Here is a 16,723-nt window from a genome sequence, read left to right on the forward strand (position 1 = left end):
TACATATATATATATATATAGTAGCATTAATAATCATGATCCATGGTGACCCTGTCAGACATGACATACATACATACATGCATGCATATATCCAAATAAATATTAGCACTAATAATCATTATCCATGATGACCCTTTCATACATACATACATACATACATGTATATATACATATAAATATTAGCATTAATAATCATGATCACAACATAATTACTAGATATCATAAGGTCAATGCTAAGAGAACTCCCTTTATGCGTGCAACACATGTGTAACATTGGGAACAATAGTTCCCAACATAGCCAAGGCATATGATGCCTCAAATACATTCATCTTTCCTTTCCTTATTACCTTTCCCATGACTGTCCTGCCATCATCCATTTACACCAATGAACCCAATCAATCCAACTGGTGGCCATACACTTTCCTTCAACTGCCCTTATACATGCACTGAGCTTCATCCAAGTTGTACCTTACTTGTTGGGTACCACACAGCTCTCCCTGAGCTCCATTAACTTCCTCATTCCCCAACCAATTCCCAAGACTCTCAAAACAATAAAGGCAAGACCGAGAAGCAAACAAGAAGAAAACCATGGAAAACCAACAGCAATATGACACCACAAACAAAGTGGTATGGCCATACACTAGACATAAACAAAGCCGCAAACCAAGCTCAACAAATCACAAAAGACCAAAAGCACAAGACTGGAAACAAACACCATGACTCAATCCCCATGTTCCCAAAGCCTTCAAGGGAAAGCCCAAGCTTAGCCTTCTTCATGACTTCATGGCAGTCTCTTTTTCCATGCAATCTGTTACATTGTACTTCCATAAACACATAACTATCAGTGCTTAAATAAACATAACAATACATCAGTTACCTTATCTTGTTATGCCAAGCACACTGCCTTGCAACTGAACACATCCATGCCATCTCTCAAGTGACACCAACTCCCTTGATAGATACACCTGTAACTAGAAACTAGCTAATATACCTGTCAAATACATGTTCATGAATATAGCATATATCGCCATAATTTCAGACAAAATCAAGGTTAAGAAGACTTCCTGCATTCCAAGCAATCATTCGTTTGGAATTAGGGTTTCCAACCATGGCCAAAGGAATTATTGCCCAATTCCTTTCTTTTACCATTTACCTTGCTGCAATTAAGTCTTGTTATGCGCTATAACATCATCCAACTATTAGTTATATAAACAAATCAATTGTTACCTTGTCATGCTAATACTAAGCATGTTACCCTACAACTACTCACAGATGTCAACCACATGTTCCAAATATCAAGATAATCATATCTATCAATTTGAAATCAACCTTTACCAAGACTAACAATCATGTCATAATCCATAGTCAACACATAATCATTAGACATAATGCTACAACTGTCACCTACTACACTCAAGTACATATCAATTGTCTCAACACATAAGTGTTAGTACAATCATCTTAAAACAAGATCATTTGAACACACATATTATGTAATTCATCAAAAATTCAACAAACTTGCAAACATAACATGTTAAATAAATCAACTAGATGACATAATCCAATAGTCAAGCATCAAATATATGATATAATCAAACATTCAAGCACAAGGTAGACGGCATAAGCAAGCTCATACCTTAATGTATCTCAGGGGAGGTTATCCTATCTACACAACCAAACCAGATTAGCACAATATAACTTCACAACGCATTATCTCAACCATAATAAATAAGGTCATGATATCCATAACATTAACTAGCTAACATGTTCATATCATGAACTCATAAACAGTTTTCGTTCATGCATAATAGTCATGTATGCAAAGTCAATCCAGATTAGTATGACATAATATCACATCATATTAACTCATACCTGAATGTCATAACCCTAACCATTTGCATAGATCAATCCAACTTAGTATGATACATATGACATCAAGACCTTAAAGTAATAACCCTAATCATCAAGTTACTAGCATATAACAACAAGAAGTTATATATCATGCTCCTCAACAACATATAACCCAATCGTCAAGCTAACTATCATATAAGACGAAAATTTAACCTATAACATACTCCTCAACAACATATAACATAATCATCAAGTTATCTAACACAAAACAACAATAGTAATGCATACAACCACAGGGTACTATCATTCATGATTATCTGACACTTGTGCATATGACTATCCTAATCAACTAGCATCTATCATGTATGTAACCATAACATCAATAGACATGTACATAAACCTAATGTATATAATGATCCATTAACTAACATACCTACATGCCAAAAATACAATACATGTATGATGATCTGCTCTTATCCTGAAGTCCATTGTTGCAACTTCACTTTAATGATCTGCATCTCCTGCTCTATCTCAACCAACACATTAGCATCATAATATACCAGTAACATCATGATGACCTAATTACATACAATGATCTTATGCACAACAACCTTCACCATGACAATGAATGCATAACAACATATAAACATTGACATGCAAAACAAATGCATATACAACTGACATGCATTCATGACTAACACATCCCAACAACAGCATCATCAACTTCTACATGGCGACCTCACTACAACCATGATCAACACCATGAAAATGCAACAATAACATGGACTACAAACATAAGGAACACATATGCAGATGATATGAATGCATGACCAACAACCGCCCATCCAATCTGAGGGGTGAACCATGCTCTGGTACCACTCTATAACTCTCTCCTCCTACGTCTACCCAAGCAACTAGCTAGTCGGGGTAAACATGCAACGAGAGGCCACTATGATATGATTCAACCTCCTAAGTCACGTTAAGGAAGTGGAACCAATGGAAACACACCATACATACATTCAACATCGGCATCAGGACCCTCAGGAACTAATCCAACCTTTCTACCAACTAGCCCCCGGGTCCCACTGAACTTTTGGACCACTTGACCTTTGGTCGCTCTCATGCTATGGACATTCCAGTGTCCAGGGACCTCTACAAGCTCTCACGGGCCTGCAAGCTAGCATCTAGGGACTATTTTTCATAGTTTTGTGTCAGCGTCCCCGGGATTTGAGCAACTTTTTCAGGCTCAGAGCCCAGGTCACTACCCAGAATTGAATAACATCTTCAGAACAGTAAAATAACAAGGAAATGATAGTACAAATGCAATCACTTGAATGAGACCTTGACTGGACCCCTACTAGCCATGACATACATTTCCTCAAACATATCACGAATATGTAATCTATGCATAGGGGTCTCATACTTAGCTAAGAATCACTAAGATACATTGATGCCTCAACACATTAGTTGTCATTTCATCCATTAGGTCACAGACAAATTGTTCATTCATTTACAAGTAAAAACATGATGAGAGCCATATGTAGCTACTGTCATAAAACACATACATAACCAATATAATAACAACAGAAATACCAAGAATACAATAGCCATAGAATCCACATATAAACCAATATATTACTCATGGAAGTACAAGGAGAAATAACCTTGTATTAATGATGCAAAATCAAAACCTGAGATGGCACTTCCACGTTCCACCCGACCATAGAATGGTTGAGCCAAATCTCTCTTCAACCATTCACCCCCATGCCATATTACAAGCATGAATGTGGGACCTCATAGAACACATCAATCCAAAACCATCCAGGGCTTCCAGAGGCCATCCACATCAAACCATCAAACAATGATTCCACCTCATGGTCAGAAATCACAAAACCATCATCAGATTGGTCTCTACCAAGCCTTTCAGGGCTCTAGAGTGTTTGTTCCAGCCAAAGCTTCGAGGACTAGTAACTCAACCCACAGTTTTTGTAGCTCCAGAGCGTTTGTCCAACCAAGACTACAGGACTAGTAACTCAACCCAAGTTGTTATAGGGCTCTAGAGTGTTTTTCCAACCAAGGCTCCAAGAACTAGTAATTCAACCCAAGCTAAGGAAACATGAGAACCAACCAAAAAAAAACAAGGAAATAAATCCACAATCTCCATGGCTATCTAGGAAATGGCAAGGCTAGGCAATCCTCCATGCTAGTGATAGATCATGACCAATAATCCACATGCATATGCCATGCATGCCAAAACTATTGAGGAAAACATTCATGCAACTCAGTCCTTGCAAGAAAATCTCATTGTAGCTGATGATCCCGATGTCCTCTTGCACTTTCATGCTCTTCCTTTGCCTTCTTGGTCCAAAAATCAAAGTATGCCACACCCTCCGAGAGTGCTCCAAGAAAACTCTAACTATCCAAGAGTATGAGAGAGAGAGAGAATAATGAGAGATCTCCAATACTGAACTGACCAAGCTTACACTAACCAAACCTACCCACTCATCATCATAAGCCTTTTTATTAATGAGGCCTATATTTTGTTCAATTTCCATTATTTTCCTTCAATTTCCTCCTCACATGCAACCTATGACCTTTCACCTTCCTTTTCTCCTAATTTCCATTATTTTCATAAATAAAATGCAATAAATGCGTCATGCCTTTCCAAAGCCTTTGTCATTGTCTTTGCCAATTTCCTTACTCATAATAAACCAAATGAACACCCACTAGGATGTTTTTCCCACCATTCAGCTTAGAATACGTGTCCCATCATCATGGCCTTATATATATTTTTACATGGAATTTTCACCAGGGTTGTTACATATAATACTTCTTCATGGAATCTAGATTTCTAGTGATGATTTTGGTCCCTTTCATAGACTATATATTTCGATCTTATTAGTCTTGTAGCATAAAGTCTATAACTAAATTTTGCACAAAGATATACTTCATCAAATGTACTGAGTTTATGGTCCATTTTTAACTTTAGATCACAATGCATATGATGAGCCTTATGATAAATTTCAATCTATAATAAATATAGTCTTTTAGAGCTTGCATATAATCATAGTGTCCTAGAAAGTTTAGGCGGAAAGTTTAGTCTTAAAACTTTGCCATAGAGAGAGTGATATACTTTTTCAAATTTCTTGTCCTTCAAAATTTGAATGTCTTAGAGTCTTTGCATAGAGGAGAACTTTGTTTGTTGGATAGACTTTAAATGATGACTTCTCTTCAATCGTGAGTTAGAATAGATGGTTTCAAAGGCCTCAAACTTCATTGGGTACTCTACATCTTCTTCTAGGAATTATAGAGAATATTGTAAACTTCAGTGCTATAGAAGATTTGGATGTCATATAGTTATTTCGTATCATCATGAATGCTTGTTCTTGTAGCTCACATAGTAGCTTTTTATTTTTCCCTATGGTTTGCATTATCGTCTTCCTTGAACAATTTTCTATGTTCTTGTCATACTTGTTACTTGCCTCAAAAAAATATATAACCACCTATCTCAAAGATATGCATAACAAGCTTTCTCTCTTAAGCGAGGATTTCTCCTAGCCTTTGATCTCACAATCTAAGTTTTTGTTTTCAAGGTCTCGGCCTTGGTCTAGTAGTTTTCCACAATCCTATTGTTCTCTGCAGTCTCAACCTTTTAGATTAAATGTAGACTTCTATAGATAATCCGGATATGTATTTTTCTTTGTCACAAAGGTTGTATAAATTATTCACCAATGTATCTTTTGTTTGAGGTTATCATATGATATCGGCATAATACATAAATTTGCATACCATGTGAACTATATTTAGAGATCTTGCCTTTTTATCCTACTTGAGTGAGTGCATATAATTTTTCTTCTTGGTCTTGAATTGTATCTTGAATCACAGGAGTATACTACAGATCTTTTGCACAAAATAATGACTTCTAAACAATAGAGTTCTTATAGACTTCATGGACCTTTAATAACAATCTTTGTTCTTATAAGAATGTTGATGTCAATGATGATTTCAGTCCCAGGACTTATGGTTATTACAGATCATAGAGATAGGATCCTCAGAAAAAATAAAAATAAATAAATATAAATAAATAAATAAATGAAGCTTAGTTTGTATGTCATAGAGATATAACTTCATGTTCCACAGAGATGATAACTCAAACTCCTATTTTGATTGGTCTTGTCCTGTTTGTAGTACTGGAGCGAAAGAGAGAGAATCATATTCTTTCTTGCCTTATGTTATTACCTTTCCCATTAACATGTTGAATTATTGTCAAGATATGTTTATTGATGGTGCTTTCAAGATTATTCTTGTTGTTGATCTTCAATTTCTAGAATGATGATTTTAGAATCTCTCTTCAAGGTGCCAACAGAGTGTTTATCTTCAAACTTCTTCTCCTTAACCTTAGCTCTAATACCATGTTGAGAAATCAATATGTTGTAGATTAGGGTCGATTTCTCTTAACTTGATAATTGCTTATGAATTTTTTTGCCTTATTATTTCTTTTATTAGGTTTTCTTCATTAAACAATCACCAAAAACATAAAACATGAAGATCACAAAACACAATGAACACAAAGATGTAGGCTCCAAGCCAGGGGAAAACCCTACAAGGGGGAAAACCCAACCAACTTCTCTTCTTATAAAATCATATCAAAGTGAGAAATCCAGGACCCAAAAGCCAAGGCAAAGACTTCCACACAGACCCAAGGAAACCCTCCTTCAAATATTTTTCACCAAGTCAAAGTCAACAAAAGATAAATCTAGTCAAACATCTGAAATCTAGTCATTTCCTGAAATTTCAGCTCCTACTTTTTCGATCATTGAAATCTTGGCCCCTAAAATTTTGGGCCTGCAATAACTCAGAAAATTTTCACAGAACTAGGGTAGAAAATTTTTCATCTTCTCTCTCTTTTGACCTCTTTCTCTCTCCTTTGACTTTGCTAGTTTTTCCTTCTTTTCTTGGAACAAAGATCAATGAGTGAATTGATTGTCTCCAAAGTGGTTGAGTTTCCATCTATATATACACATCCAAGAGGTCGAATAGGTGGCTCTTGGAGCTTAGGTTGACTTGTTCCCAAGGAAGGCCAACATGGTCTTGTGGTGACACTTTTGATTCTTTTGACTCAAAAATACATATTTTTATTTTTCACACATCAAGTCCAAATGGGACTTTGACTCATGTCAAATTACTTTTGACTCAATAAATCCTAGAAGCACGAAGAACATGCTTTGACTAGAAAATAATAAAAATAAAATTTATTTTTCTCTTTTTTTCTTTTTCATGAAGCACATAATGACACAAGTACAATGGAAATTATGAAGATTGAACCTAATTACATTTTTCAACATCCACATGGAAAAATCTACCAATCCATCATTCTTCTTATCAAACTCTCTGGTAAGTACCTCGTTCGAAACGCGTCGGCAAAAAAAAAATTCTCTCATGTGATTTCTACCAAAAGACTTTGTTTAATTCAAACAAGACATGTTGTCGCTGCCATCTATGTAACTTTAAAGAGGACCCTTCTCTTTCTCTGCATGAACTCAAAATCTTTGTAAACCCCACCCTCAAAATCTCTTCAAAGTTGGCCATCTTGAAAAACCCTCTTTCCACCTCTCGAAGCTATATGTTTGCTTCAATAGAAAAACACTTCATCCTCTATAAAAGATTTAAAATGTTGTTGACAATATTAGGGGATTCAAAAAGATTTTTAAGGTAGGAAATACAATCACTCAATGGAACCATATTATTTTCTCTAGTTTTACATTTCATAATTTGCTTCCAAAATTTTGTGGGATCTAATTAAGATAGGTGCAAAATATTCTCTTTATTTATATTTATATAGTATCTTTTTTCCTTCTAATTAGGACTTTGTATCTATTTATCTTATCGCATGTTAAGGACACATTAGTGTGACAAACCCAACCCATCAATGTCCAATTAAGGTGGTAGGGTATCCAGACCCAACCTCTTAGGTCACCATAAGGAAGTAGGGTTATAAAAAATCCTCTTCTAGAAACCTCTTTAAAAATTAATTCTAACTTTACCATCCTCTTCTACTTGTTGAAATATTTCCAACAATTTGAATTTCATCTCAATTCGAGCCCCAAACACCAAGTTATGGCCCCTAAAAGGTTTTCAATTGATGCCAAATTGCCAATTGGGCTGTCCATGTGTCACCCCCTTGATGGGAATGTAGGTTTTAACCCCGTACAGAAATTACCTGCATACGGATTCTAAAAAATAGAACATAAACAATGGGGAGAGTATAAAACATAAAACAGATATACACAGAGATTTTCCCCTAGATCCCAAAACCAGGACTACCAGATTGATTTTTCATTGTGTTCCTTTCAATGTTACAATACATATATATACATGTCGAAGCATCCATAAGCCCCAATCCATTAACCCTGGATTAGAACATAACCGTAGTTCCCTTAACCAGATCTACAAAATACCATGGACGGAAAACCATCATGGCCAAAACCATGTGCGAAATCCATGCACAAAACCATAGGTAGGTCTTCCCACCTAATTTAGGGTCCAAAAAAAAATTCCCGGGGCACTGCCCCGAACCCCTTGCAGGTGAGCTATGGCCCCCCTGTAATCCCCCCACACGTGGGGTAGTCATGGAAAGAATATAACACACACCCAACATTCTCCCACTTGTTGTTTTCTTTCCATAGGAGAGCTTAGTCATTGATCCAGCCCTTCAACACCCATTATTTATCTACACCAAGAGAACTTCTCAGTGCTCACAAACTTTGTCAATGCATCTGCAGTATTCTCTTAAGTGTCCACCTTTACCAGAGACACCTTTTTATCCTCAACCATATCCCTCACAAAGTGATATTGAACATCAATGTGCTTTGCCTTTGAATGATAAGCAGGGTTCTTTGCCAAGAAAATTGCACTTTGGCTGTTATAGTCTATCCTTATAGCTCATTGTACTAACCCCATACTTGAACACAATCTCTGCAGCCAAACTGCTTCCTTGCTTACATGAGTGGTTATCATGTATTTTGCCTCTGTAGTTGAAAGTGCCACTACAGACTGTCTCTTACTCATCCAACTGACTGCACCTCCAAATAGGTTAAACACATACCCACTTATAGATCTTCTCTGATCCAAATCTCCAGCCCAATTTGCATCAACAAAGCCATGGATGTCCAAAACTTTGTCCAATCCTGGTCTTCCTTGGTAGCACAAACCATAATCACTAGTGCCACGCAAATACCTGAAAACCTGCTTCGTTGTTATCCAATGCTTCTTCCTTGGTTTTGACATAAACCTGCTCAATACTCCCACTGCATGTGCAATGTCTAGTCTAGTACAGACCATTGCATACATCAGGCTACCGACTATAATTGCATATGGAGCAAGGACATGTCCTCCTCCTCTTCTTGTGTCTTGGGACACTATTCAGTAAATAACTTTACACCTACAGGAATAGGAACCTTCACTAGTTTACTATCCTGCATATTAAACCTCTGCAATATTGTCTCGACATACTTCCTCTGGTTTAACCATAGCTTCCTCTTTTCTCGATCTCATTTAATTTCCATGCCCAAAATATAGTTTGCAGCACCAAGATCTTTCATGTCGAATTTGGAGGACAATTGGGTCTTCAAATCTTGGATAATTTCTTTGCCATTTCCAACCAGTAACATATCATCCACATACAAGACCAAATAAATAACACTGTCACCAATTAATTTAAAATACACACATTGATATGCTTTGATTCTGGTGAAGCCAAGTCCCCGTATAAATGTATGAAATTTCTGATACCACATCCTGGTGACTATTTCAACCCATACAGAGACTTTTTTAACTTACATACCAGTTCTTTCTTACCCTTCACCGCAAAACCTTCAGGTTGCTTCATGTAGATCTCTTCTTCCATATCCTCGTGAAGAAATGTTGTCTTCACATCCATCTGTTCTACCTCAAAATAATAAGCAGCAGCAATAGATAAAAGTAATCTAATAGAAGCTACCTTGGCAACAGGAGAAAAAATATCACCAAAACTAATTCCCGGCACCTCGGAATAACCTTTTGCTACCAACCAAGCTTTGTATTTCTCCACCTTGCCCTTCTGCATTCATCTTCTTCTTCAACACCCATTTTCTTCCATTGGGTTTCCTTCCAGCCAGAAACTCAACCAGATCCCAAGCTTCGTTTTTATGCAAAGATGTCATTTCATCAATCATGGCCTCTTTCCATAGTTTACCATCCTTTGAATCTACCACTTCCCTCACAGTTTTGGGATCATCATTAGTGATAGATAAAGCAAAATTTGAATAGAAAGCAAATGGACTATACCTTTCTGGTTTCCTTTTTTCTCGAACTGATCTTCTCAAAGCTGGAGTTTGTGGCTCTTCATATTCATATTCCTCTTCTGTTGTAGATTCTGATTCTTCCTCCTTTAGCTCAAACTCTATCTTCTCGGGTTCCTTTGGTAGAACTTCATGTTTAATAACATCTTTCACCTCTCTAAACACCACATCTTTGTTGTACACAACCTTCCTTGTTTCTGGGTTCCAAAGCTTATAACCTTTTAGACCATCCATATACCCAATAAATATGCACCTTTCAAATTTACTATCCAACTTTGTTCTTCTCTCCTTTAGAACATGTACATATGCATCACATCCAAATACCCTCAGATGTGAAAGAGGAGGTTTCTTACCAGTCCTTACTTCTTGTGGAGTGTTATCCTACAACGCTAATGAAGGTGATCTGTTAACTAGGTAACATGTAGTCTCCACCACCTCTACCCAGAATTCTTGTCATAACCCGGCACCACTGAGCATGCTTCTTTCCTTTTCCATTAACAACTTGTTCATTCTTTCTGCAACTCCATTTTTCTAAGGTGTGTATGGAGTAGTCTTCTATCGTGCTATACCACACTTCTTACAGAACTATTCAAATTCCTTCTTGCAAAACTCTCCACTGTTATCTGTCCTCAACACCTTTATCTTCTTCTTTGTCTCGTTTTCCACCACGGCCTTAAATTCTTTAGACCTGTCAAAGAATTCATATTTCTTCCTAAGGAAATATATCCATGTATTCCTTGAAAAGTCATCTATAAATGATACATAGTACATAGACTTACCCAGTGATGGAACCGACACAGGTCCAAACACATCACTATGCACAAGCTCTAATATTCATTTCGCCCTCTTAGCACCAGAGGGGAAGCTCACCCGATTCTACTTCCCATATACACAATTTTCACAAAAATCAAAATCCAGAGAGAAATTAGACATACCTTCTATCATACCATTACCATGAAGTATTCGAAGGCCCTTCTCTCCAATATTTCCAAGCCTTTGATGCCATAGCATGGTCTTTTCTCCAGAGACCACTAGATTTTCTGCTCCACTTTCAGGAACCAAAGTATTGTTGCACCCATCAATAACAGTGCTACCCTGAAGCTTGTTCAAAGTTCCAATATGAACTCCCCACATCAATACCAATTCTCCCCAAACCATCTTGCATGTATCTTTCTCGAACACCGTTTTTACACATGCATCATCCAGCTTGCTTACAGAAATCAAATTTCTAGCCAATGTAGGAATATATAGAACACCTGAAAGTGTTATAATCCTTCCACCTTGCAACTTCAACTTGACTTTTCAGCAACCAACGATTCAAGCCTTCCTATCATCCCCTAAGAAGACATCACCACCATCATATTTCTCATACTCATAAAACCACTCTCTATGGGGAGTGAAGTGAAAGGATGCACCTGAGTCAATCAACCATGCCTCATGATCTACATGTCTACTTGAAGAAGAAGCCAAGTACACATCCCTACCTTCATTTGAGGTGGTTTTCGCCTCTGCAGAAGGGGCATCATCAGATCCCTTTCCTTTCTCAAGAGATTTGGATTTACAATCCCTTTTGAAGTTCCCTTCCTTTTCGCATTTCTAGCACACCTTTATAGATTTTCCTAGAGATTTAGATCTCCCACTCGAGGATTTATTTTTGTTTCTGTTTTGGTACCATCCTCATATAGATAAGGAATCACCATTATGGCCCTCCATATTTTTTTAGCTCATCTCCTCTGACAGCAAGGATGAGACTATTTCATCAAACTAAAAGGCAATTGCATTACTACCTATTACAACAACCATACTATCCCACGAATCTGGTATAGAACACAACAAACTGATGCACTTATCTTCATATGAAATTTTAATATCAACAGATAATAACTAGTCTACCACATTATTAAAGGCATTTAGATGCTCTGTCACTGAGTCTCCATTTTTCATCCTTAGGTTATACATCTTTTTTCATAGGAACAGTTTATTCACGAGAGACTTAGATTGGTACAAAGTCCCTAACTTGTCCCACAAAACCTTCGCCGAATCTTCCCCTAATACATTTAGCAATACAAAATCTAAGACACACGATCGTATTGTGCTCTTTGCCTTCTGATCCAACTTTTCCCAATCTTCGATTGACATTGTTGTTGGTTTAGTACCCGATTACGGCGATCCACTGATCTTTATCCACCAACAGATCCTCCATCTTGAGTTTCCATAACTCAAAACTCTGACCATTAAATTTCTAGATCTCTATATTTCCACTCCTCGCCATCTTCTTTCACCACAAGAATTGATCCTGCGGATATCCCACTGAACAGGGTCTACCACAGGCCCAAGAAAAACCCCTTAGCGGCAAAGGTGTCCCCTTGAAGCCGAAACAACTCTGATACCAAATGTAGGTTTTAACGCTGTACAAAAACTACCTGCATACGAATTCTAAAAAACATAAAATAAACAATGGCGAGAGCATAAAACATAAAACATATATACACAGAGATTTTACCCTGGATCCCAAAACCGGGACTACCAAGATTGATTTTTCATTGTGTTCCTTTCAATGTTACAATACATATATATACATGTCGAAGCATCCATAAACCCCAATTCATTAACCCTGGATTAGAACATAATTGTAGTTCTCGTGACAGGATCTACAAAATACCATGGACAGAAAACCATCATGCCCAAAACCATGTGCGAAATCCATGCACAAAACCATAGGTAGGTCTGCCCACCTAATTTAGGTTCCAAAAACCAACAGGGGGACAACTTCCCCCCTTGTGACCCCCCCCCCCCCCCACGTGTGGGGTAGTCATGGAAAGAATATAACACACGCCCAACAGGGAAATATCTGTCTGCCAAGATATTAGGTTATCAAAAGGAAATGCAAGTTTATGAACAGTCAATACCCTAATCCCTAATATACAAGATCCCTAACCTCCCAATGGTTGGTCATCCTAATATGTCAATAATCAATTCGCCAAGACCCATAAAAAACACACTTCAGTTCCTCTTGACATTCGATGACCCAATATCCTGATAACAGGAAACTCAATCTGCCAATAATCAATCTCTGATATTAGGAAGGCTATGTCAAGGTCCATGCCACTTCTTTCCACATCACCTAAGAGCATCGACACCACGTCAACATGCCACGTTGATTCCATGTCGGCATGCCATATCGTCCATGACCTCTTCATGCCACATCATTTCCACATGGTAGTCTACTTCCACGTCATCCCTTTAGTCTATCGACTCAACCCCCCCCCCACCCCAATCCTGTAACATCCCATGTCTACCCTACTATTATAATTATAGCAATGATGGCCACACCAACGTGGAAATTAATTAATGAAATTGAAGGTTATATTGTCTTATAGATCCCTAGTCCAAGGAAGAAATCGTCGGGATTTGCTTGTTAGTTTGAAAAACCGCACCCTTGCCCACTAAATCAAATACCAAACTCTCTAGGAAAAATTTGACCCCTATTTCATATAACTAAGCATGTTTATATATATATATATATATATATATATATATATATATATATATATATATATATATATATATATATATATATATATATATATATATATATTTGGACACCTTGCGTAGGATGAGAGAGCTCTGCAAGACTGTAGCGGTCATCCATGGAGGCCTCGGGGGCCATAAACCTGGGGCCTGAAGTTCACGGCCCTCTTGCACCTAGCCGACCTATTTTATCTCTCTGTCGGCGCGGTTACACCTTCCCTGTTACAGACACTTGCTTTGTGACTCTCCGTGAAGCACTTGGAACCTAGCTACTTGTCTTGCTCCCTCCGCAACATCTGTTGTTTCAGCTGACCGTGGTTGTCGGTTTGATGGAGATTGATGATGTAGACTACGAGGCGGACTCCAACCCTGACCAAGATATCTAGAAGCATCATCGAACAAGGATGGGCTCTGGTCCCTTTGCTGCCAACCTACGATCGCTGACAGGTGCCCAGTCGTTCTGTTCAGTCTGAGCCCGTCTGATAACCACCCTCTGCCCTCCGTTCACATTGATGAATCTCCTGGTTTAAACTGTCCTTCGCTCCCACCTACAACCCTAAATCTCCTGTGTACATGCCTTCTGCCACCTCCTACTTTTGATGCTCCCTTGGTCCACCCTCCACAGTCCTCAGTTCCCTCCTGTACGCCCTCCTCCTCCCGCATTCCACAGTCTGGCCCCCGTCCCCTCTCTATTCCTGCCTTCACCTCCGCAACCCTAGCACCTGGCAGCTCAAACCCTAATACTCCCATTCGCTCTTGATGCCTCAATTCTCCCATCCCTTCCCCCAAATCTACCCCTTCACCCCCCCATATTGTTAATGAAGGTTGCAGAGGCTTTCTTAAGGAAGATCCGTCGGCCTGGCACTCTGATAAGCCCAAGAAGAGAAGGTGTCTCAAAGTTGTGGATAGGGACATTAACTTAACCCTTGGAGAGGATATTCAAATGGGGGAAGTTGCAGACATGGCAAAGAAGGTTTTGGTTGGTCATGTTAGGGGCAGAAACTACTTAGTGGAGCGCCTTCCCTTGTGGACTTCAGAGATTTTGGGATCCCTTCTCAAGGAGCTCCCCATCATCAAAGTTTTGGCTCGAGGCTGGTTTGCCCTTCGCTTCCATAGGGAAGAATATACTGATTGGATTCTTTCCCGCTTCTGGCATATTGAGCTCGCCCCTGTTCTGCTCAAAAGATGGGACCCCTTATTTGACCCAGAACACGAACGGTTGGGTGCAGGGCCGATTTGGGTTCATCTTCCAGGCCTACCAATGCAGTTCTGGACTCCAGTGGTGTTCAAGCGCATAGGAGATGCTCTTGGGACTTATCTGGAACACGACCAGTCATTTGAGAAATCTGGGATCATGACAATGGCGAGAATACTTGTTCATCTGGATACCAGGGAGGGGCTGGAGGAGAAAATAACACTCCATTGGAGGCATCTCTCGCACTGCCAAAATTTGGATTATGAAGGAGTGCCCTTCCGTTGCCGAATATGTCACAAGGTCAGCCATCTTTACAAGGACTGCCCTCTACTCTCTTCACCTACTTAGGAGCCTGCAAGGGGTGTAAAACACCATCTGTCTGAAGAACTGAATGTGGACGAGCAGCCCTCAGGTCTGGATCACTCTAAGGGAGTGGAAGGAGTCACTGTAAAACAAACCAGTACTCCAAGGATGCCATCTACATCCCCTCCATGGACTCTATCCCAGACTGCGATGGACGTTGCCCCTACATCGGGTATCGCCCCACTTTCTTGTTCTTCTGATCATATTTTTAATCATTTTCATTCAGCAATGCATTCTCTTGTGTCACTTTCGGATACAGTTTTGAGTCCTTTCCCCCCATCACCTGTGGCATTGATCCCCTCTCACCCATCATTTCCACTACCCCCCCGTCCCTTCAGGCTTTAAACCCTCGCCTTCATCCATCTTCCTCTCCTTTAGCATCAGGCTCCCATTCCCATAATCTTCATTCTCGGCCTTTGAACAACATATCCCTACTCAGCCTCGGTATCCCCTCTCATCCCTCAGAGTCTAAACCTACCAGAGGCAGACCTACCAAGATTGCAAAAGCTATTAAATCTGCGGTTGCAGATGTGGCACAGGGTCATCAATCCACCATCGAAAGGGCACTTAGAGCATCTAACCCCCTTGATTCTGTTCCCTAATGATCTGGCTTTCCTTCAACTGCAGGGGTTTAGCCAACCCTAAGAAAAAATTGGCTCTCAAGCATCTCTTAACCCGTACCCCCTGTGACATTTTATTTCTTCAGGAAACCCTTGGGCCCTCTGAGCATATCACTAAAATCCTTCTTTCTTTACTACCTGGATGGCACTTTCAAGGCCTTGATGCAGTGGGCAGATCTGGGGGACTTTCCATGGGGATCAACCCTAAATCGATCAAGGTGTTATCCTCTTGGGGTGGCTTGGGATTCTTAGGCATGGACATTTTAGCAACGGACATAAGCAAACATATCTGAATTATTAATGTATATGCCCCCAACCAAAATAGACTTGCTTTTTGGCATTCCTTGCTAGGGAACCTTCTGATCAACCACTCCACCATCATTAGAGGAGACCTAAATTTCTCCTTAGGGAACGAGGAATCTTGGGGTCACCATGCTCAAATTGATACTCTCTCAGATCATCTGAGCTCCCTCCTGGACCAACATGGGCTTATTGATGTTCCCACGAACAAGAAGATGCCTACTTGGCATAACAGGTGTACAGGTGTTGCTGCTCTTGGAGGAAGGCTTGACAGGTATCTTATACAGGAAGACCTGCTCCGATCCCTAGCCTTATACTGGCAATGGGTAGGCTCGGGTGGATCTCGGACCATTTCCCAATCTATTTGGAGGTGACTGGCCCATTCAGGAAACCTAAGGCCCCTTTCAAATTTAATTCAACCTGTTTAAAAGACCTGGACTATATCAAATTGGTCTCAGACTTCTGGCAAGCCCAGCCACCACTTAGAGATCAGAGAAAGGTTGTGGATTTCTATAGAAACCTGA

The 16,723-nt window shown here is 39.3% G+C and overlaps 1 protein-coding gene across 1 annotated transcript; it reads left to right on the forward strand.

The window, feature by feature from the left end:
- Positions 1-14,664: 14,664 nt before the first annotated feature.
- Positions 14,665-15,264, forward strand: LOC149142861 (uncharacterized). Its single transcript, XM_089451609.1, has one exon. The coding sequence runs from the start codon at positions 14,665-14,667 to the stop codon at positions 15,262-15,264; it is 600 nt and encodes a 199-aa protein (XP_089307735.1).
- The last annotated feature ends 1,459 nt before the right edge of the window (positions 15,265-16,723 follow it).

The sequence above is a fragment of the Pinus tabuliformis genome, chromosome X, assembly GCF_031772625.1.
Source record: "Pinus tabuliformis cultivar Carrire ecotype Pingquan chromosome X, CPIR1, whole genome shotgun sequence".
Classification (NCBI taxonomy): Eukaryota; Viridiplantae; Streptophyta; class Pinopsida; order Pinales; family Pinaceae; genus Pinus; species Pinus tabuliformis.